General features: G+C 36.5%; 1 protein-coding gene across 1 annotated transcript in view; it reads left to right on the forward strand.

The window, feature by feature from the left end:
- Positions 1–24,745, forward strand: part of CUNH8orf34 (chromosome unknown C8orf34 homolog) — a 353,639-nt gene that overhangs the window by 54,061 nt on the left and 274,833 nt on the right. The window contains 1 exon segment of the mRNA XM_008710771.2: positions 20,762–20,909. Within this exon segment, the coding sequence (XP_008708993.2) occupies positions 20,762–20,909 (148 nt within the window).

The following is a 24,745-nucleotide window of genomic DNA, read 5'->3' on the forward strand; positions in this document are numbered from 1 at the left end:
TTTTTCCCATAGAGCTTTTCAGAATTTGTATTTATTTTATTTATTGATGAATGCTTATTATCTTACTCTTCTAAAGAATATAAGCTCCCTAAGCCATCTAATTTATTATGAGAGTAGAGGCTACTATAAATATGTGATATGAAAGTGAAAGATATATCGAGGGAACCTTTGCTATGTGTAGAGTCTAGATTTACTACTGTGTGAGATGAAGCTGCAGGTTGGGAACAGTTTTTATGTATTTATGAATGCTATGATAGGAGGTATGTATGGTTGTTTTTGCAGGTAACATGCAGCTACAGAAGATTTTTGGTAAAGCTGTTGACATAATTTATTCATTTACTCATTCTTTCTTACAGCAAATGTGCCAGAACTGTTCTTTGACCTTGGGAAACAAAGATGTCTAAGACATGTTTCCTGAACTCTGCAGAGAGCTGCGCTGGTAAACACATGACTTAATACAGTGGGATGAGTGTTGTCTAGAATAGTGTTCATTATGTTATTCAAATACCTCTTATGCCTAACCAGCTGTGCTTGGGGCTGATCAGAGCTGCTCGTTCGTTCGTTCTTTCTTTTTTCTTCTTTCTTTCTTTCTTTCTTTCTCTTTCTTAATTCCATGTGGTTCTTATTATGATAGTCACTTCTTTGAAACTATATTTAGCAGGCATATCACTTTCTCACTGTTTCCTCTACTTCTAATAAACTGCAATTTCCACCATTCATATGGCTATTAAAAAGGCTATGATATTCTTCATGAGAACCTGATCAATATGTCCACTCCATCTCTTCTCTGGGAATTTTTATATTTGAAACCCAGAGAGTCAAATTTCGTTTATGTCCTGTTAACCTTACATGTAGGAGCTAAGTTAGGTTGGCTACAAATGGCCATGTAACACACTGCAGCGACAGAGGACAGTTGGTTTGGAAGCTGCAGGAATTGATTCCCAAATGTGGAGAAAGCCAGCTGCAAAGAAAGAGAAAGTAAATGGAGAGAGACATGTGATGAGCTTCAAGAGCCTGCCTCCAGTTGTTCCTGAAAGCCAGCATTCATCACTCCACTTCCTGTAGATTGGTTTATTCAACTCGTTCTGGAATCTGTAAGCCAATAAATGTGCATATTTTGCCCAAGCTAGAGATTTGACTGAACCGTACATTTTTGGGGGCAATATTATTTTTTTTTCAGTTTTATTGAGATATAAATGACATACAGCATTGCATAAGTTTAAGGTATACAGCATAATGGCCTGACTTACATATATTGTGAAATGATTAATACAATAAATTCTGTTAACAGTCATTATCTCACATAATTACAAAAATTTCTTTTTCTTGGTAACGAGAACTTTTAGGATCTATTCTTTTACTAACTTCCAAATGTACTATACAGCAGTTTAACTATGATCATCGTGTTGTATATTATATCCCCAGGACTTAGTTGTCTTATAACTGGGGATTTGTACCTTTCGACCACTTTCAAGCAATTCCTCCACCCTCAGCCTTTGGTGTTCATCCTACATGAAATAAGTCAGACAGAGAAAGATAATACTTTCTCTACTATGTGATCAAAACTTTCATAAATACTGTATGATCTCACTTACGTGTGGAATTTAAAACAAAAACAAAAACCTCACAAAGAGGTCAGATTTGTGGTTACCAGAACCATACATTTAAAAATATTAACTACAGAAAATTCTCCATGTATCTACTTTATATTTTGCACAGAGGGATCCTCAAATACATGGCTTCATCTATCCTCTTAGCAGTGATATTAAGGGGAGCTGTTCTTTAGCATATGCTACGGCAAATGGTGTCCACAGCTGCCAACTCTGCTCGAAATGGCTTCTCTATTTGCGCTGTTATATACATATGGAGCCTGGATTATGTTCAAAATGACTTTATTTTTTTAATTCTTCTGGGAGGGACTTAGCAAGTAATTAATATCTCTTGGGGAAGTCACTTAAAATTTCTGTATCTCAATTTCCTAATTCTAACATGAGCAAAAGAATACCTGCTTCATGGTTATTGTTGTGAGCATGAAAAGAAAGCATGTCATAAAGACCTAGGACTGTGCCTTCCAGATGAATTTTTTCTTTCTTCATTCTTAACTGGGCTGTATGATTGGAGGGGGTGGTATTTTAAACTTTGAGTTCTTAGTAGGAAGAAGGTTGAAAATAATCTTTAAACAACTCCCCTAGCTGGTTAAAAATGAATTAATTTATGACATTTTTCTAGGTAAAATTCTTAAACCATTCCCATTCATGGCATACCTGACCCCTTTCCCTGCTTTATTTCTGACTATATACTCATCACCTGTCAATATGATACAGAATGTGTGTGTTTATTTCATTCATTGTCTTCTCCCTACCACTGTAACATAAATTCCCTGAGAACAGAGATTTTTGTCTGTTTTGTTCACTTCCGTATTCCAAATATCTCAAAAAGAGCTGGCACATATCAGGTGATCAGTAAATATTTATTGAATGAATGAAGGAAGGAATATTTTAGAATAACGTTATGACTGTTACTCGTGTTGTATTTGTTAATATCAATTTCAAAAACAGTTATTTATAAACTTTCTTTTGTGTTCCTTAAGTATTATATTATTGCTTTCCCCAGAGCTGACATCTTAAGACATGAGAGAAGGGAAGGATGGAGGAAAGATTTAGATACCATATGGAAGCAGTTCCACTCTTGATAAAAATGGCTCACAGCTTTTAGCAACTGCTATTAAAACTACTGTTCATATAAAGACTTAGTATACATAGTAATTCCTGAGATCCTTTTGGAGATTCCAACTGCCATTCTTTTAATTAAAATATTTCTAATTAGAGTTTTAAAAATTAATAGACTTTTTTTTTTTTTTTACTTTTCAAAAGATTTTACTTACTTATTTGAGAGAGAGAGAGAGAACCTAAGCTGAGGGTGGGGGGCTGCTGCACAGGAAGAAGCAAACTCCCCACTGAGCAGGGAGCTTGAAGCAGCCTGATCCCAGGGCCCTGAGATCATGACCTGAGCCAAAGGCAGATGCAGGTACCCCAATAGACTATTATTTTAAAGTAATAGATTTTATTTTATTAATAGACTAAAAAAGTGCCTGATTTCTTAGAGCACTTTAAAATTTTCTAAAGAAAATTTTAATAGTAGGTACAGAGAGTTCCCATATACTTTTTTTCAAATCAAATTTTAAGTTACTTTTAAGTCTCTTTGGAACTTATTCCATAGATATATTAGCACATGTACAGAATGGACCACATATTATTGCAGTTTGTCTTAGCAAAACATTGAAATTAACCCTGTGTCTCTCAATAAGACATTGATTAAATAAACTTTGTACAACCAGTGAAATATTATACAGACGATTTTTTTCCGTGTGCTGATATGAAAATATCTGAAGGATATGCTATTAAATGAAAGAGTGAGATGTTACTTTTATGAGAGAGGAAGGAATAAGAACATATGTTGTTCTTGAACACATTTTTGTAAATAATGCTAAAAGAGCTTAGTAATGGTGTTCTAGATCATTTGGACCAAGCATTCAACTAAGGAAACCTGGAATAATTGGTCAAAATACAGAAAACATCTTTTTGAGAGCCTCAAAAAGCTAGCAAGTTAGTGAAAGATGACTGTGACAAGATCAAGGAGAAGATGAAAATTCAGGGTGGTAAGCCATGTGTTTGGGGTTACTTTTGCCCTGAGAGCATTGGTCCTGTCTAAGAGGCCACTGAGTGGTTGACCGGGAAACCCCAACAGAAACCACTGTACAACTGAGGCATCTCTGTGCAGTTTGATCTGCCAGCAGTGGCATCACCAAAGCTCTAGGCCATTCTAGCCCATTGTACACAATTAGAGAACTAGTAGATTGTCTGATGTTCCCACAGCTGCAGCAGCAAAGCTGGGGGCTGACCTAGTCATCTACAAGTTGGCACTCCAGCATGCAGTTCCATTCACTCACAGTCCTATTCACCTGCTTTCTACTGAATGGCATAAGAAGAACAAGGTCCAGAGGCTTCGTGCCTACTCCCTGACCATGATCACCCATTGACACCAATCAGCTTAGGGAAGAATTTTAGCTTCTACTGATTGCAACACCAGGATTGAGCAGGAGTTCCAGCAGTGCTAGAAGAACAAAGCAGACTAAAATAAACATTGCACAGGTTCCAAACATTAAGCTGTCTTTTAAACAAAAGCCCACAAAAGTAGGGCAGAATCTACCTGCTAAACCTAACAGTGTGACTGCGTTTTAAATGGTAGGATATCAGCAAATAGGATCAAGAGTCTCCTAACATATTCAACAGAATGTCCTGGATATATATATGTTGTGGATATTATATAATAATATAAATGTGCACATACATCATTGTATAAGTTTAAGGCAGCTTGATGATTTGATTTATATATGTTGTGAACTGGTTACTATAATAGATTCAGCTAACATCCATTTTCTCATATAGATAAAATAAAAGGAAAAAACATTCTCCTTGTACTGAGAACTCATAGGATTTATTCTCCTAACAGCTTTTGTATATATCATAAAGCAGAATTAGCTATAACTATCATGTTTTACATTACATCCCTAGTCCTTACTTATCTTATAACTGGAAGTTTGTACCTTTTGACAGCCTTCTTACAATTTCCCTTTCCCCCATGCTCTACCTCCAGTAACCACAATCTGATTTCCTTCTCTGTAAGTTTTTTTTTCTTTTGTAAGATTCCACATATAAGTGAGACCCTAGTGTATTTGTCTTTCTCTGTCTGACTTATTTCACTTATTATAATGTCTTCAAGGCCCATCCATGCTGTTGCAAATGGTAGGACTTCTATGTTTTATGACTGAATGCTACTCTAGTCTATATATATATATATATATACCACAACTTGTTTATTCATTCATCCATCGATGGACACGTAGGTTGTTTCCATTGTCTTGGCTATTGTAAATAATGCTGCTATGAACGTGGGGGTGCAGATAGCTTTTTGAGTTAGTGTTTTCATATCCTTTGGATATATTCCCAGAAGTGGAGTTATTGGATCATATGGTAATTCCATTTTTAATTTTTTGAGGATCTTTCATACTGTTTCCCATAGCAGCTATACAATTTACATTCCACCAGCAGTGCACAAGGGTTTGCTATTCTCCACACCCATGCCAGTATTTGTTATCTCTTGTCTTTTTATTGATGGCCAAACAGGCATGAGATGATATCTTATTGTGGTTTTAATTTGCATTTCCCTAATGACTGGTGTTGATGAGCACTTTTTCATGTATCTATTGCCTTTTGTATATCTTCTTTGGAGAAACATCTATTCAAGTGTTTTGCCCATTTTTAAATTGAGTTATTTGGTTTTTTGCTATTGAGTTGTATGAGCTCTTTATATATTTTGGATATTAACCCCTTATCAGGTACATGGTTTGCAAGTTTTTTTTTCCCATTCCTCAGGTTTTCTTTTTTACTTTGTTAATGGTTTTCTTTGCTGTGCAGAAGCTTTTTGTTTGATGTATTTCCATTTGTTTATTTTTGATTTTGTTACTTGTGATTTAGGTTTCGTATCCAAAATACTGTTTCCAAGACCCACGTCAAGGAGCTTTACTTCTATGTTTTCTTCTAGAACTTTTATGATCTCAGGTCTTACATATAAGTCTTTAATCCATTTTGAGTTTATTTTTGTGAGTGGTGTAAGCTACGGGTCCAGTTCCATTCTTTCATGTGAATATCCAATTATCCTAGTACCATTTATTGAAAAGGCTTTTTTTTTTCCATTGAGTATTTTTAGCTCCCTTGTGAACAGACAAGGATTTTAAAGCAGCTGTCATTAAAATGATCTAACAATTCCAAGAGTAGTGTTAGCAAGATAGATAAATAAGATGTCCTCCATTCAGATCCCCTTCCCAACAATGGTAATTTGACATTCATCTACAGACAAAAGTGCCTTTGAGGGAGATTTGGGATCCTGGTAGGAGATTGTGAAATTTTAATGTGGTCCAAGACCAAGGAGAACCATTTTGTGAAGGCAGGCTCATATCCAGGCAGCTAACTCACCAGTCCTGATCCCAGCTACAGCCCTACAAATAGTAGGTACCCTCTGATTATTCACAATAACCCCATTTGGCCTTAATCCTCTCACCAGTACCATGGACCAAGGAACCAAGGAAGAGTCATGCCTACCCGTGCATTGGTTACTAGGCATACAGACCTCAGTCTTGGCTATAGATGCTGAAGAGGCCCATAAAGCAGCTGTAGCTTCTCTTTGGTGTGGTCCTGGAGCTCCTGGAGATAAACCTAGTAAACTGCGTCAGACTCTAGATTTTAGAAGGGCCCTGTAACTGGGCTCTAGCCCATTTCACCTGCGTGCTGTGAAGAGTCCTCTGGCACAGGGACCCAGCAGGAGCTACTTCTGTCTGTGCCCTCCAGTATCCTGAAAGGGCCCTATATTTGGCTCCATTCCCTTCATTGCCATAATCTGCCAGCAGTCCAGTTGGCACAGGGAATCAGGCAGGAGTCACTAATGTCTGTGCCTCAGGAGATCCTGAAATGGCCCCATACTCAACTCCAATCCCTCCAACTGTGGTCAGGAAGCAATCAAGTATGTCCTGGGACCTGGCAGCAGACATATCTATCTGTGCCTTCCTAATTGGATATGTAGACCTTAGTCTTAGCTGTGGAACCTGAAGCAGTCCTGGAGCTTGGTTCTTGTCCCTCACAGCCATGATCCAGGGCCATCCTTATACCTAGGGACACATCCAGTGACCAGGGAGGAGCTCTGCTATGAATCTGGTGGGAGACAGACATCCACGCACCTGGTAATAGGCCTACTATCTGAAGACCCAACTGAGGAACCTGATCCAGACCTTTTCCACAGCACCATCCTACTGAGAAAGGTACAGGAAGCAGTCCCATTCACCGAGGGACCAGACAAAATCCACATCTACCTAAGCCCCTGATAACAATCCCATCGACATGGACCCCACTATAGTCCCAGTGACAGCTTTAAACTAGCTGTAACCCTGAAATTCTGGAAGTAAACCTACCAGTCTGGGGAACTGACAGGAGAAGGTCTTTACCTGCCAGAACCAGTCTTTAAAAACTGGAAGAGCTATTTGCTCCTTTAGATACACAGACACCAATGCAAGGCTACATGGCTCATGAAGAATTGGGCAGGTATGACACAACCAAAGAAAACCTAAAAAGCTCCAATAACCTACCCCAGTGAAATGGATATCAGTGATTTGCCTAAAAAATTCAAAATAATCATCTTAAACTCAGTGAAATGTAAGAGAACACACATAAACCACTAAAAAAAAAAATCAGGAAAACAATGCATGAACAATACAAGAAGTTTAAGAAAAAGGAACCATAAAAAAGAACCAGACAGACATCCTGAAGATGAAAAATACAATGACGAAATTGAAAACGAAAAGAAGAAAGAATGAAAAGGAGTTAAGAAAGCCTACATGAGTTACAGGACATCAAAAATTGAATATATATTTTTATTCACATGGAGAAAAGGGAAGAAAGCTTATGATAAATAATAGTTGAAAACTTCCCAAATGATGGGAGAAATAAGGACACTCAGGTATAGGAAGCTCAAAGGAGCCTAAACAAAATCATTCCAACACAGATGACTCTGCGACGCATTATAATCAAAATGTTAAAAGTCAAACACAAAAGAACTTTGAAGGCTCAGGAGATAAATGACTCATCACATACAAGTGAACACCCATAAGGTTATCAGCAAATTTCTCTACAGAAGTTTTGTAGGCCAAGGGAGAAGGGGTGATGTAGCTGAGTTGCTGAAAGGAAAAAAAAAGCTGCCAGCGAAGAATACTATGTCTGACAAAACTATCCTTCAGAAATGGGGACATAAAGACATTTCCAGACAAAAGCTAAGGGAGTTCATCACCACTAGACCCCAGTGTTACGAGAAATGCTAAAGGGAGCTCCTCAAGCTGAAATGAACGGATGCTAAGTAACAACATGTAAACAAATAAAAGTATAAAACTCATTTGTAAAAGTAAATACATAGTCAATTCTGGAATACCCTAAAACTATAATGGTGGTGTGAAAATCAATTTTATCTCTAGCATAATTGTTAAAAACAATATTAAAATTAACTATAGCTATAATAATTTATAAATGGTGCACAGTATAAAAAGGTGTAAAATTCCTAACATAAAATGTGGGGAGGTGAAGTAAAAATGAGACTTTTTTATCTTCAGTGTAGAGTTTTTAATGCAATTGAAGGTTGCTTGTTATCACCTTAAAGTAGATAATAATTTATAGATAAATAAAGATATTTATCTATAGAGAAAGGAATTAAAGTATATTGCTACATAAAATAAATCACAAAGGAAAACAACAAGAGAGAAGAAAGGAATAAAGGAACAACAAAAAGTTAGAAAACAATTAACAAAATGGTAATAAGAAATCCTTACCTATCTATAATTACTTCAAATTTAAATGGACTAAAAGCTCCAGTCAAAAGACACAGAGTGCCTGAATGAATTAAAAACAAGATCCAACAATATGCTGCCTACCAAAGAATCACTTTAGTTTTAGGAACACATAGAGGCTGCAAGTGAAGGGATGATAAATGACTACATTAAGAAAATAGAAAAATCTCAAACAACCTAACTTTATACTACAAGATTGGGGGGGGGGGAGAACAAACTAAACCCAAAGTTAGCAGAGAAAATAAAAAAGATTAGAGCAGAAATAAAATAGAGACCAGAAAGACAATAGAAAAAAAATCAATGAAACTAAGAGCTGGTTTTTTGAAAAGAAACACAATGACAAACATTTAGCTAGATTAACCAAGGGAAAAAAAAAAGAGAGGACTCAATAAAAGAATTATAAATAAAAGAGATCCTGGTGATTTTTAGTGAACATTTAAAGAATTAATGCCAATCCTTCGCAAACTCTTCCAAAAAACTGAAGAGGAGGGAACACTCCCAAACTCATTTTATGAGGCTAGCATTACCCTGATACCAAAGCCAGATAAGGACACTATTAGAAAAGAAAACTACAAGCCAATATTCTTGATCAATATAGATACAAAAATTATCAAGAAATTACTAGCAAACTCAAACAGCACATTGAAAAGATTATAAACCATGATCAAGTTGGATTTATCCCTGAGTTGTGAGGATGGTTTAACATATGCAGATCAATAAACATGATATACCACATTAACAGAATGAAGGAAAAAATTGCAGGATCCTCCCAATAGAGGCAGGAAAAGCGTTTGACAAAATTCAACACTCTTTCATGATAAAAAATTTCCAACAAATTGGGTATAGAAGGCACATAAAATAAAGGCCATATGTGACAAGTCCACAGCTAACATTGTACTCAGTGGTGAAAAACTAAATGCTTTTTCTCTAAAATCACAAACAAGACAAGGGTGCTTACTCTCATTCCTGTTCCACACAGTACTGATAGTCCTAGCTAGAATAGTTAGTCAAGAAAAAGAAATAAAAGGCAACCAAATAAGAAAAAAAGAATAAAATTGTCTCTCTTTGCAGATGACATGATGTTATGTGTAGAAATTCCTAAAGACTCCACCAAAAAACTGTTGGAATTAATAAATGAATTCAGTAAAGTTCCAGGATACAAATCAATATACAAAAATTATTTGCATTCCTATACACTAACAATGAACTATCTGAAAAGAAATAAAGAAAACAATCTCCTTTACAATACATCAAAACTAAAATATATAGGAATAACTTAACCAAGCAGGTGAAAGACCTGTCCACTGAAAACTATAAAATTTCAATGAAAGAAATTGAAGAAGACAAATAAATGTAAATCTATCCCATGTTCATGGATTAGAAGAATTAATATTGTTAAAATGTCTACACTGCTTGAAGCCTCAATAGATTCAACACAGTTCCTATCAAAATTCCGTCATTTTTCACAGAAATAGAAAAAAATTCTACAATTTGTATAAAACTATAAGAAACTCCAAATAGATAAAACAATCTTGAGTTGCAGATATCACAATTCCTGATTTCATATTTTATACTACAAAGCTATAGAAATCAAAGCTGTATGTATCACAGTTCCTGATTTCATATTTTATACTACAAAGCTATAGAAATCAAAATAGTATGGTATTGGCATGAAAACAGACACATAAATCAATGGCATAGAATAGAGAGCACAGAAATAAACCCATGCATATATGGTTAACTAATAATTTATAAGAGAGTTAAGAATACTCAGTGGGGAAATGATAGTCTTTTCAATAAAGTGTTGGGAAAACTGGTTATTCACATGGAGAAGACTAAAATTGCATCCTTGTCTTCCAGCACTCAGAAAGTTCAGCTTGAAATAGATTAAAGATTTAATTGTAAGGTTTGAAGTTGTAAAAGTCCTAGAAGAAAACGTTAAGGGAAAAGCTCCTTAACATCAGTCTTGGCAGCAATTTTTGTTTACAAAACCAAAAGCACAAGCAATAAAAGCAAAAAATAAAGAAGTCGGGCATATTTTAAACTGAAAAGCTCTGCACGGCAAGAGAAATAATCAACAAAATGAAAAGGCAACCTATGGAGGAATTGGAAAAATGTTTGCACACCATATAACTTATAAAGAGTTAATATTCAAAATATAGGGAACTCATACAACTCAATAGCAAAAACAAATAATATGATTAAAAATGGAGAGATGTTCTGAACAGTTTTACAAAAAAAAAAAAGACATACGAATGGACAAAGGGTACATGAAAAGATGTTCAGTGTTACTATTCATCAGGGAAATGCAAATGAAAACCACAATGAGGTATTACCTCACATCTGCTAGGATGGCTATTGTGAAAACACAAGAGAGATAATAAGTGTTGGTGAGAATTGGAAGAAAAGGGAGCCCTTTTACACTGTTGGTGGGAAGTAAACTGGTACAGCCACATGCAATTAAAATGAGATATCACCATAAAACTACAAGAATGATTAAAATCACTCCCTTATTGCTGTGTGAAAGTAAAATTGAATACTCTAAAAATGGCTTAACTGTTCCTTTTAAAACTAAGAATGGCCTTAGCATCACAACCCAGCAATTGCATTCTTAGGCATTTATCCCAGAGAGATGAAAACATATGTTTACACAAAAGCTTATGCATGCATGTTCACAGTAATGTTATTCATAATACTTAAAACCTGGAACTAACCAAATGTCCTTCAATGATTATTGATAGTTATTAATGAATGGTTAAACACATTATCATACATCCATATCATGGAATAACACTCAGCAATAAAAAGGAATAAACTATTGTTTATTGTGCATATGAGCACAACTTGAATGAATCTCAAGGAAATTATGCCGAGTGTAAAAGTCAATTTCAAAAGGAGATATACTTTGAGATCCCTGTTATATAATAACATTGTAACATAACATGATAATAGAAATGGAGAACAGAATAGTGGTTGCCAGGGTTTAGGTATGGAGCAGGGGAATGGGTGGGTATGACTATACGGTGATAGCAAGAGGGAGTCTTGTGATAATGGTGCAGTGAAGTATCTACACGTGTGTAAGATTGTGTAGAGCTCCACACACACACACTGCATGTAAACTGGTGAATGTAAATAAGTTCTACAAATTCTACCAGTGTCAATTTCCTAGTTTTGATATTATGCTATATAGTTTTTCATGAGACAAGCTGGGTGCATGGTACATGAGACTTTTTGTACATATCTTTGCAACTTCCTGTGAATGTATAGTTGTTTCAAAATAAAAAAAGTTTCTTAAAAAACTGCAAATAAATAAAAAAATAAGAAAATATTAAAAACATCCTTAGAAAAATTCAGATTTTCTTTAAAGAAATGTGGCTGAACTCTCAAAAATAATAATGGAAACAAAAGAAAATTGAAAGAAAGTAACCCCAATACACAGTGAGATATGTGAAAATATTTTCAGGTCTAAAAAAAAGATTGCTGTATAAAACAAAACACAGAATTTGTCATTACTAAAATAAAAGGTATTCCTAATGCTGCTGAGAATGATCCCAGATGGATGGTTGGAGATGAAGGAAGAAATAGAGCAATAAGAATAGTAAATATGTAGATACATATAAATGGACGCTAATGCCAGGAGTGATAAGTGGAATCAAAGTATTCTAAGTTCCTTGCAAAATCTGAGATGAGGGAAAAGAACCAATGAATACTTAATGTACATAAGTCAGTATTAATTTATAATCTCTGGATAACCACTAAAAGAATATTAAAAGTGTGTATGGCTTTCAGACTAACAGGAAAAAGTAGAATAAATTTCAGTCAATGCAAAGAAGAAGAAAAATGAACAGTTTTGACAAAATAAATAGAAAAGTGATTTATACAAGACAGGAAGAATTTTTCCTCAAGCTATCGGAATTTACTGTATGGCTATAGTCATTAAGATTTTGTAACAATGGCATAAGATTGGCAAATAGATTAATGAAAGAGAATATAGGTTCTAGAAATAGGCCAATGTATATATGGCTACTTGATTTTATGACTTTTGGGGTGCATGCAATCAAAATAAGTACTCACCATGGAGCAGTGTTCACCTATGATAGTCCAATATATCCATCACAAATTTGAAGCTATACTTGCCATAGAGACAGAAATGTGTACATCCTTTCCTTAGATCCTTAGTTCTAAGAGGAAGTGCTGGGCATGCACTATGAAATTTCCTCATTCTGTCATGCTGAGTCCTTGTTTTAGTTACATATTTTTTTACAAATGATTAAAGTCTAAAGCAAATTAATTCATACTCAACTGAGGGACATCCTCCTTCTTATGGTGATTTCTTTATACATCTGCTACTTCCATCATGGGTTGATTTAATTAATTTCTTTGAGTTTTGAAGTGCTTCACTGCTTCTTCAAGTATCACCTATATTTTACTCCTACAGTGGTATTTTTGAGTAAGACTCTGGAAATTCCTACCTAACACCAGATAAGTTGTTTTGATAGACTTTTATGTTGAACAATATGATTCCCTAACTGAAAATATTTTCATAGGATATGTTAATATTTTTCACTGGGGACCTCGATATTTGCCTGGAAATTTAATTACAAGCTTGTACTTTTATATGAATATCTTCTCAAAGTAGATACTAAATATTCAATAATTTAATCTGAAACGACATTTCTGTATTAGAGGAAAGATTAGTAGGCATTAGATAAATATTATATCACTTGTCATCATTGAGTAGTTCTACTGGTTAGATTTAATTATTTGCCTGTATTATTAAAAGCCGGGAGGATTCAGTGTCTATGACTTAGCTTTAGATTTAGAATGGTTAATTTCATTAATGGTTAATTTTCATTGTGGTAATTTCATCATTCTTAATATTACTAAAAAACAACTTAGTTTTTGCTTTCCCTAGATTATCTAGATTATATTCCATAATATACAACAGGGCTAATTAAATGACATTTCTCATTATAAATGAGGATTATAAACCTAATTTTATATTAGATTATATTTGAAAATCGCCAAGAGCCTTTCAGAATAGGAGTGCAAATTTTCTTTTCCCTAGGCCTGTATTGTTGTGGGTGGGTGTGTGACTATGATGGTTTGCATTGATGGGTTGTTGGTGAGGGGCAGGTAACCAGCAATAAGCAGGGATTTAACAAGCACATACGAGTTGGGTTGTGCATCTTGTATGCAAGCCTTTAATTTACATTGAATGATTTAATCTATATAAAATACTTGACACTTGTGCATATTGGGTTCAATAAATAACTGATATTTTAATTATTGCTATTCACTTTGCTTTCTGTTGAGATCAATGTTCCAATGAAATCTCAGTTTTGATTGGGAATGAGGGAACTGAGTTTAGGGCAGGCGTGGGCATGGTTCTGAGATGGAGGAAGGTTGAACAACCAGCAGATAATTTGAGTTCTCTGAATAGAAGACAGAAAAACATCAAACAGATGTCTGTCCCCTTCTCACATGTGCATGGAAACCTACATGCTGCATTGGAACCCATTCCTGGCCAAAGCCAAAACTCATAACAGAGCTTAAAGTTGTAATGAGGCAGAAAAAAAAAAATCTCCCTTGTTCTACTTCCATTCAGAAAGATGGAAGGAGAGAAAGGAAAACATGGGTTCTGGTGTGGGTAGAAACCAAGTAGGATTTGATCAACTGGGATTGGTGACATCAATTTAAAATGATGTTGTTTCAGGGATGCCTGGATGGCTCAGTCGGTTAAGTGTCTGATTCCTGGTTTTGGCTCAGGTCATGATATCAGAGTCATTAGATTGAGCCCCATGTAAGGCTCTGTGCTCAGCTTGGAGTCTGCTTGAGATTCTTTCTCTCCCTCTCCCTCCGCCTCTGCTGTTCTCTCTCTCTCAAATAAATAAATAAATAAAATCTTAAAAAAAGATAATGTTTCAGAAAAAAGTGTTTCTAGGAACAACTGAATTTTAAGTGGACATTCTTTCATATATTTGTTGATAACCCAATGTCCACTACCTTCCTATTTATGACATATAGTTGGGTGGTGGGGGTGGGGTGGGTGTCAGAAGGTTGAGATTTCAAATGCAAATTTTTAAGAGACCTAGTTAAAAACAGAAAATTGAAACGTGCAGATTTTGAATTAATTCAGTGATCAGATCTTAATACAGTTTTGAACTAAAATAACACTCTACAGATGATAATGTGCCATATGCAATTAATATTTAAGGTAATTATAGATGTTGAGTAAGAAACATATCTGATTGACACCACCTCCATTATTGAATGTAATTGTCCTGCATGTTTACCGATTTAACAAAAAGGCTAGAAAGTCCCGAGATTTTAGAACTGGCTTTAATTTTGTTTCTTGTTAACATTCTCCTGAGGTTAAAAGGAACAAAAGTAGTACTTAACCTTTTAGAGTAATGAAGTACAAAGTAACTTACTCTCAAGGAAGTAATTATGTAAATAATTTTGGGGCAGAATGCCATACTGTCTATATGCTGTGGGACCCACAACAAGGATTCTTATCCTGGAGTCCGTGAAACCTGGTCAGCCTATGGATGAGTAAACACCAGGAATGTTACGTAAAATTTGGTGTTTGTGTGTACATATGTGCTTTTTCTGTTTGTTTTTTAACTAAGGAGTCCCTTAGCTTTCATTAAATGAAATGATCTTTTATTAAAATATTTTCTACTGTTGACTGCTCATTTCAGTTTTAATAACGACTCCATGATGAGCTACGTCCTCACTCATGGTTTTGCTTTTATCTACTGGACAGTAAAATGTATTTTGAGACATTCATCATTGTTATTTAATTAGTATCCATTCTCCAGTTCATTAATTGTGCTAATGTTACATACAGTACACGGTTATCTATTATTAGATATAATAGCCCTAAATTCCATTAGTCCTTACATGTTGTATAATATAAATTTGCATTCAGTAATTACTTAATGGTTCTTTAAATTGTTTTTCAAAATTTTTAAAAAGAATGTTATCTTCATCTGTGTATTTTTAAAATTAATATATTTGAATTAGTACCAGTAACAAAATGATAATTAACAAGGTAACAGATATTAATGCAGGGGACTGTCTCAATATATAGTGTATTCATGAAGTTAAAGTCTGTAGTTGATAATAAACTATATTAAGAGGACATCTATTAGTTTTATAACCAGAAAAATAAAGCCAATAAAAAGATGCGGTATGCATATATAGCATCAAAAATGTATGCTATAAACTGTCATAAAAATGGTAATGATAGCAGTAGTAATAATAAACATATAAGCATATAACAATATTATGATGTAAATATATAAAAGTAATAGTAAGCATGAAAATAAAAGCTAACATTTCTTTTGGGTGGATCATTATAGGTTCAGTCAGGAAAACAGAAGCCACTCTATGTATCTGGGTCATATTGGGTTTAAAACAAACCAGTTTATGTGATGGTGAGTTAGAAGGTGGGACACAGAGGCCAGGGAAATGCTGCTGAAGGTTGTGGGGCTGTTACCAAAGGCAGGATGAGGTGACCCTGAAGGTCTCTGCCTGGAGCACAGAAGTAAGTGGCTCTCAAATGCTTGCCCGGAAGTTGCTGCAGTCTCCAATACCTTTGCAGAGCTCCCAGAGCTATCCCAGTCTGCAGTGGTCTTCACAGATTTGCTGGGAAACTGCTGTGAATTTTTCATCTGCCTTCATACATGCCTGAAGTTAATTCTGGAGAATTTCTTCTGCCTCTCTATACTCTTTCCAAGTCTCCTCTGAATTCCTTATCCTGGAAACTCTAACCCAGCTCATATAAAGGAAATTTTGGGAGACAGTTCCCAGCCTTAGGAGGAAATGTAGACAACCTATTATAGTAGGCTACATATATCCCAACCACTTTATGAATGCTTTGCAGCCATCTTATTTAACCCTCCTGGCAACTCTATGATGTAGGTAGTATCATCACATTTAGTAGATGGAAGTGTTGAATGTTAAAGTGATTGTCTTGCCCAAAGTCTTATAGCTAGTAAGTAGAAGATGATTTTAAGAAGTGTCCATTTGGGGCGCCTGGGTGGCGCAGTCGTTAAGCGTCTGCCTTCGGCTCAGGGCATGATCCCAGTGTTCTGGGATCGAGCCCCACATCAGGCTTTGCTAGGAGCCTGCTTCTTCCTCTCCCATTCCCTCTGCTTGTGTTCCCTCTCTCTCCAGCTGTCTCTCTCTGTCAAATAAATAAATAAAATCTTAAAAAAAAAAAAAAAAGAAGTGTCCATTTGATTTCAAAGCTTTGGTGACTAATCATTACCTTATCCTGTGTCTTCTATTGCATTTCATTTACATTAGTAATATTATTAATATTAGTTAAGTATGAATTGAATCCTCCATTGATGACAGTTGTTAATATATTTTGTTTGCAACATTAATGCCCCAAATTTAACTAAGCTTGTAAATGCAAATCGATCACATTAAAATTAATACCTACATTTTATCAATGCCCAGGTCCTTAGCCTAAAATTTCCACAAATGTTTTTGTTCCAGGGCAGGAGTGCTATTACCACTTTCATTGTTGTTTGAATTTTTATGTGCCCACAGCCAACATCTCCCAGAGAGCCTTGGCTAAAGGAAGACTTGAATGTCACTGAAGCAGCAGATGAGAAGGGCGCCCCACACTATAGGGCTGATTCCTGGCTGAAAAGGGGGCAGGCAAGGCCATAAGTAAAAGAGGCCCAGGTGGGTCCTCTCCAAATCTTGCCCAAGTTCAGGGCAGCCACTGAGCTGTTGGCCTGAGCTTTGGGGAGGGCTTTCATCATTGAGCTGGACGGCGGGGTCCTGTGCCTGGTCCTGAGGGCTGGGGAGCAACTCCCCACGGTGGCTCCAGCATCTACTTTGGGTCTGAGGCTGGAGTCTCCCGTAAGTTGGGCGGGGCAGGAAGAGTGGGTTTATGGCAACTGGCAGGACTTCGGAGACGCAGGGTACCCTGCAGCCAGCTCCTGGACCACAGGGTTAGGAGGCGTCATCAGGGCTTATCCTGGTTCCCGGACTCTGGGGACGTCTACTTCCCGGGACAGGCTTGCGGCGGAGTCCAAAGAGCGGCGTCGGCGGCTCTCCTTTAGAGCAGTCGCGGAGGTGTCTGCATCCCGGGGCAGTGTAAAGGCGTTGTTACCCAAGGACTCTACTCTCTAGGCGCTCGGGCGCTCTTAGTGCTCTGGCGCAAGCGGGCGGGCACCCGCACGACGCCGGTCCGTCGGGGACCGCGCGCTGGCGCGCGTGTCTGGGTCTGGGTCTGCGCCTGCGCGGGTGCGCTGTCACGGTAGAGCGGGAAGTCGCGAGCTTGCGCCGAGTTCCCGCGCTGTGGGCGTTAGCCTGCGGGCTCTGCTAGCTGACGCCCAGAGCGGGACACAGGTGGCCGATGTAGTGTGGACGGCCAGGCGCATTGTCTCCATCTTGGTCAGGTTCTAGCACCCGGGGAATTTCATGTCACAGGTGAGAACTGTAGATAAGCCTCCTCTCCCTCCCCGGAAGTCCAGCCTCTTTACCTGACACCGGTTGCTGTTTTAAAGTATTTTTTGCCTTTGTGCAAATGATCCCTGTGAAACTTTTCTGCAATAGGGTTTCTGTCGCCAACCCGACATTCTAGCAACACGACTCCTTTCTCATTTCCCCAATCTATCCAACCTTCAGTGTGTTTCTGTGTATATAAATGTGGGGCGGGATCGTGGTGGTAGCAATCGTCCTTTTTATTGCTAGGAGCATCTTTGCAAGTCTGAGGATTTAAATTTTCACGTCTGGAAGAGAGTTTTCTGTCCAGTTCAAGTCCTCAGTATTATTCATGTCCTAATGTTAGTGGATGTATGGACTGAGAGTCAGGATAATTCCTCTTATAAACAATAATCTAGAGCTAGATTGTTGTCCAGTCAAGGTACTCAACATACCCTATTGCAAACATTAACTGTTTTCATTTTATTTAAGACTAAATTTGTCCTGTGTTGTTAATATATATATTCATTAACAGAATATAAGAATATCCAAAATTAATTACTAGACTAATGATATTTTAAAATTTACCAGTGATTATTTGGTTTATTATGACCATATGACCCTCTTCTAAAGACAATATAGGAACACTTCAGTTTTTTTTTTTTTTAAAGAAAGAAAATACCCACAGAAACTTTCCATCTAATTTGAAAGGTAAAAAGAAGTGCATGAGATCTCCAGAGCTTTCAGAATAGAAGTTGCTATGGCTTTAAAGGCTTGTTATCTGACCTGATTTTGCTTTATCTGAGTGCCCAGGCCTTCTGTGACAAGAGTAATCTAGTTGGTTCTTCTATTTATTTTCCTTTTTTTCGGGTAATGTACAATGAATTTAAATATATTTTATAATACTTCTTTTCTACAGAAGCAAAATCCAAAATGTTTTAAATTGCATTCCACTGATGTATAGTTGAGGTTTAATTGAACCCTGCTTTGTTTTAACCACAGTATAATGACTTCTTTAGTTATAACTAATAGTTGAGATCTTAAATAACAGAAATAAAGAAGACCCATACCAACTGGTTGTTGCTTATTTCTTTTTCAGAATATATTTTAAAAAATCACATTTGTCTGATAAATATTTTGCTATGCAGTGTTTTTGTGGTAGAAATCCTTTCTTCTTTTTAGTTCCAACTCTGTGTTCAGTCTGCACATTTGAGATACCTTGAATTATTTTATCCATGTCTCTGAGATCACCTTGGAATCTTGTCATCTACATAGTCTTTGTAGCCTCTACTTAGATAAATCTGTGTGTTTCTAGACTGTTAGAAATGTTAGCAAATATCCCTGAGATATCATGACAGCAGTTTCTTGTAGAGGAAATTTGAAGAGTTTATTTTGCTGGGCTAAGAAATCTATGAATGCTTTAATTGTTGTTTATTAGGACATTGAGGGACTTTAATTATTAATATTTACCTGGGGTCAGCAAACCAAGAATTAATTAATTAATCCATTCATTCATTCAATAACATCTATGAGCTATGAAGAGTTCCAGGTCCTAGCAAAAGAGTAGAGATCAAACCAGGCCAGCCCATGTTCTTAGTGCTGTAGCAGAGGGCAAGCAGAGACACATACAAAAAGATGAGCAAATATTTAATGAGATGATTCTACAGAGTACTAAATGCTATGAAGAAAATAAGATAATGGAAGCGATAAAGATTTACGATGATTTGTTAGGGTAAGCCTCTCTTAGGAAGATATCATTAGAGACAAATGATGACAAGGCAGCCATCTGAACTTCTGAGAGAAGAGCATTCAAGGCAAAGGAAATAGGCCACCAACAAAAATAGACAACGGGATGGGGGAATTTCCAGCATTCCTTCTGTTAGCACTCCTAATATCTAATTTTCTGGCCCACTCATAAGACCATTTCCTCTCACAGAGTCTAAACTTAAAATGATAATTAGGCTAGAATTCTGGGCTAAAACTACCAAGGTGAAATGTGATTGATACGAATGTACAATGGTGCATACAAGTTCACAAACCTAGTTACCCAATACAAAATGATATCCATGTGGCTTGGCAGCTGTTCATATGAGAACAATCTGGGGATTCTAATTGACCACAAATTGGAGCTTGCTCTTTGCTGCTCCTGACTGGAAAAAACAATGTATAGATGTTACCCCCAGGCAGCTTTCCGCCCAATTTAAGGCATCATTATAGCTGTCCAAAAATGGAACAGGCTGCTTCAGCAGGTAGAGAAATCTTCATTGCTTAACTCATTAAAAAAAAAAAAAAAAAAGAATGAATACCCATCAGGGCTTTGGGAAAAAGTAAATTCTCTATTGTTTGGAGACTAGTTTAGACACATTTTGGTTTCTGCGAATCTATGGCTTGTTAACTTGTTTCTTTTATTCCAACACAATTTTCTTCATTTTGGGATATTTGTATATGGTTAAGAAGGAAAAATAACATTGGTATATAAGGTATATGGTAAGGTTTACCAAAAGTTTAGTCTGTAATGACATTTCTCAAAATAGTAACCTGAGCCTTAAAATTCTTGGGCTATAGTTTTTAAAAGAATTTAGATCAAAGTTCTAGTATTTCTTTGGCCAAGTAGAATAATAAAAATAAATATAAGTAAATATATCTTGGCTTTGGATGTGTTAGCTGTATAACATAGTTTACATTTCTGCACTTCACTTTCCTCACAAGGAGGACAGTAACTTGTACCTGCCTTAAAAGATTATTATTAGCATTAAATCATTTGCTGTATGTAAAGCAGTTAGAGCAGGGCCTGTCATTAGTAAGTGCTATGTAAGTGTTCACTGTTATTATTAAATATAAATGTATGCTCTATTCTGCCTTCAGGAATTAATGACCAAATTAATAACTGAAACACCTGACCAGCCAATCCCATTTCTCATTGACCATCTTCAGTCTAAACAAGGAAATCGCGGACAACTTCAAAGAACTTTATCTGGATCTGCAGCTCTCTGGGCAGAAAGTGAAACATCAGGTAAGTGAAAAAATATATTTTACAGTTGATTTTTATATATTTAATGTAAAATGTACAAAAGTCTTTCTGATTATAAGATAAATGTAGATGGTTACCAAGGGTTTCATGTATTCATTTGCTGCTTCACTCATATGCTAAAATTTCACTCGTGTGGAATTTCAGAGAAAAAACTAATGAACAAATAAAAAAAAAAAAAAACAAAGAAGACTCTTAAATACAGAGAACACACTGGTGGTTGCCAGAAGGGAGATGGGGGGGGGGGTAATTGGGGTGAAATAGATAAAAGGGATCAAGAGTATACTTAGCTTGATGACCACTGAGTAATGTATAGAATTGTTAAATCATTATATTGTACACCTGAAACTAATATAACACTATATGTGAATTATACTTCGAAAAAGAAAAAAATTAATTTGTCATAAAATATTCTTGAATATGAATATTGTTATATATTATGCTATGTATTATGCTTCAAAATATGAGAATCTGTGTGAGTTCAATTTTAATAGAAGTAAGATTAAAATTTGCGTGAAAAGATTTCTTTCTGTGTGAGTTCAAACTAATTATTCTAAACTTTTTTCTTTTCATGAAGAATTTGAATTAAATGCTTATAGTTTATCTGTAGAAAGAAAAGTAAACAAAGATTTTTAAAAAGTTACCTTTCACTTTGCCCAAACTGATGATTATTCTCTATTTCCTGTGGTACCTATTTTTATCTTATGTAGTAAGTTTAACTTTAGGAAGATTAATTTATTCCGGACATTGGGGAACCGACCTGCAATACCTCATCTCCCTGATAAGCACTGATTAGATAATTGGGTAGACCCGACTTCGATCTTTGCTTATGGATTATGTGTCTGATAGCTTTTTTTACATACTGGTTTTTTGGTTTGGCATTTACTTCTAAAACCAAATCTCCCATGCCTGTTGTCTCAAGAGCCAACTCCTTGCCTAATTCCCATGGGAATCTGACTGATAGGACTCCGAATGTGTTCCTGACATCTTCACTTTTCTTATCCTCTTCATGCTTTATGAGATCCTCTGAAAGGATTTTGGTCCTCTTTGGCTATATTCTCACATTGGTACCTTCATGAGACCATGTCTCAAAGCCATACTAAAGGGGGTAGGGAATAGGGTATCCTCTGAAAGAATGTAGAGTTTTCTGCTGGCAGTTATCCATACAGAAGATATCTGCATTATACAGGAAACTAGGATACAAATTTTTGGCAGATGAAAGAGAAAACTCTTGCATTTTCCTGGCCTCACTTTCTTGGGTTTAGATTCTAAGTAGCATGGGTATATAAGCATGAACTCTGGTTTGTAGGTGCAAACATGGCACCCATCATGTAAAGGCAGACCATATGAAATCTATGAGCCCAGTGAAGCACATATGAGCCCATATTTATAAATTATAGTATCTGAAGAGATAGTAGTATGTTAACCTCTGCAGTTTTAATCATCACATGTTTCGTATCTCATACTTTCCGTGAGTCAGAAGTCTGTACCTACCACAACTAGATCCTCTGTCTAATCTCACAAGGGTGAAAATCAAGGTATCGGCTGGGTTGCATTCTCATCTGGAGTCTGGAATAAGAAAGAATCTGGTTCCAAACTCATTCTGGTTGTTGGCAACATTAATTTTCTTGCAGCTGTATGACTGAGGTTCCTGTTTTTGTGCTGGATTTTAAGCCAACTCCTAGATGCAATCCGCAGTTCCTTGCCACATGGCTCTTTTACATCATGGCAGCTTACTTCTTTAAAATCAGCAAGGGACTTTCTGTCATTCAAGTCTACTTAACATATATAACATAACATAATCATAGCATTGACATCCCATCACTTTTACCATATTCTGTTGGTTTGAAACAAGTCAAAGTTTCTATCTAATACACTTAAGGGGAGGAAATTATATAAGACATAATGGGGGTGCAGAGATCATGGGGATCATCTTAGAATTCTGACTAGCACAGGTACTGATGCCTTACTGCTTGGAGAGGGTGAAGGAGGGGAGGAGATTATTATAACTCCAATTTACTGTCTTGGGTAGTGGCATAAATACTTATTTAACAAAGCAAGATGGGAACAGAGGAGTAAATTTGTGAAGGACAATAATAAGTCCACTTCCTGTTGATGACTTTGAGTTTCTTGTGAGGCATCATAGTAGATAATTCCAGCAGACAGTTAGATATGGATCTAAAACTCTGGGGATGGGTCAAGGCAGGAGTCACAGAGTGGCATTCAGTATCATACGCATAATTGTTAAAGTTACGAGAGGGAAAGAATGGAAGAAGTTGTGGTCAAATTTGCCGGTAGAGTGGGAGATGCACTGGGGAAAGCAAGTGTGAGATTGTATCTGATGCCTGAAATATTGTCTTTTTATTAAGAAGTGAGGTTGTTTGTTGAGGACAAGAGGGTTGGGAATTGAATAGGGGAGATTGAAGTGATGCCAGTTGTGAAAAGTCACCAAGGAAAAGGACAAAATAGTTGGCAAAAGGAAAAAAAAAAAAAGACTGTGAGGCAGTTCTGGGGCCTCTCTGAGGTTGAAGACATGAGTGACTCTTAGAAAGCATCAGCACAGTTGTGATTTTCTTCAGCAGTGCCCAGGAGCCGTGGGAGGGGAGCAGAGCCAACAGTTTGAGGGACTGAGTGAGAATTGTGGTTGTGGCATGGCAAGGGTGGAGGACAGAAGAACAGTTTTGCAAAGGAGTTGAGGACATTTGTGAGCAATTTATTTAAGTGATCAAAGCACATGGTCTGGTATGAGACGGTAGTGAGCAAGGATAGGAAAAGAGTTAGACAAAAAAGCAAATCAGAGAGCTGAAGATAAAGACCTTTAGAAGGCCAGTGCAGGGGTAGGTGCAGTGAAAATATGAGAGAGATTAGAAGGACAGGAGATTGTGATATTTGAGATCAAGACTTCTGAGGTGGAGAGAGTCCAGATAATGAGAAGGTCCTGTTGGTAGCCTTAGTTGTGGGGTATCTTAATTATCAGGGAAGTGAAGCTTTTCAGAGTTAAGGAGGACAAGGAAGTATGAGACTTAATGCATGATGTGTCTGAGAATTAAGAAGATGAAACCAGAGTTGCATTCAAGTTGTTGAAAAGTTGAGGGAGACTGTGCCAGTATCTTGGGTTGGGCTGTGGAGTAATCGGGAGCAAAGTGATGGCAACAGTGAGGAGCAGTGAGTAGTGTAGACAGGCAGCATTTACCACCAGAGGGGAGGGACTTCCAGCTTAATGGTGTTGGGTCGGGAAAACCCATGGTAGCACATGGGGGAAGGAACCCTCCATTCCAGGAAACTGCAGAGGAGGGAGCGCTCTTGTGGGAAGAGTGAGGTCTCTTAAAACATGAAAGAGTGGTGTTGAGGATAGAAAAGTGTTTGTTTACCATGGAATATATGTTCCGGAAGGTGAAGGGGCAAAATTTAGAGAGAAAGAGTGTGACAGAAGGGAGAAGGAAAGCATAGGATAATTCTTGGATATGAATATAAGTGGTGAAGTTATAATTTGGGTGACAGTAAATAATGTCAGTTTATACCTTGACTGCAATTTTGAATTGTTTTTTTCTAATGGACATTAATAAGTTTTTTCTAATGGACCGTAATAATGGTGCATGTTCTAATTAGCTAGAAATTATCTCAATAATTTTTGGTATAATATCTTTTAAAAATATCTTAAGTTGTCCACTTATTGCCTTCAGATGTATCCAGCGACTCAGGACACAACATCATTTAAAAGTGTCATTTAATATTACTGTGCAGAAATCTGAAGCCTTCCTTATTTTTATTTCTTTTTAGATATATAAGCAGTTTTCTTAAATACTGATGAGATTTGTTTT

This window comes from Ursus maritimus, unplaced genomic scaffold (assembly GCF_017311325.1).
Source record: "Ursus maritimus isolate PB19 unplaced genomic scaffold, ASM1731132v1 scaffold_9, whole genome shotgun sequence".
In the NCBI taxonomy this organism is placed as follows: domain Eukaryota; kingdom Metazoa; phylum Chordata; class Mammalia; order Carnivora; family Ursidae; genus Ursus; species Ursus maritimus.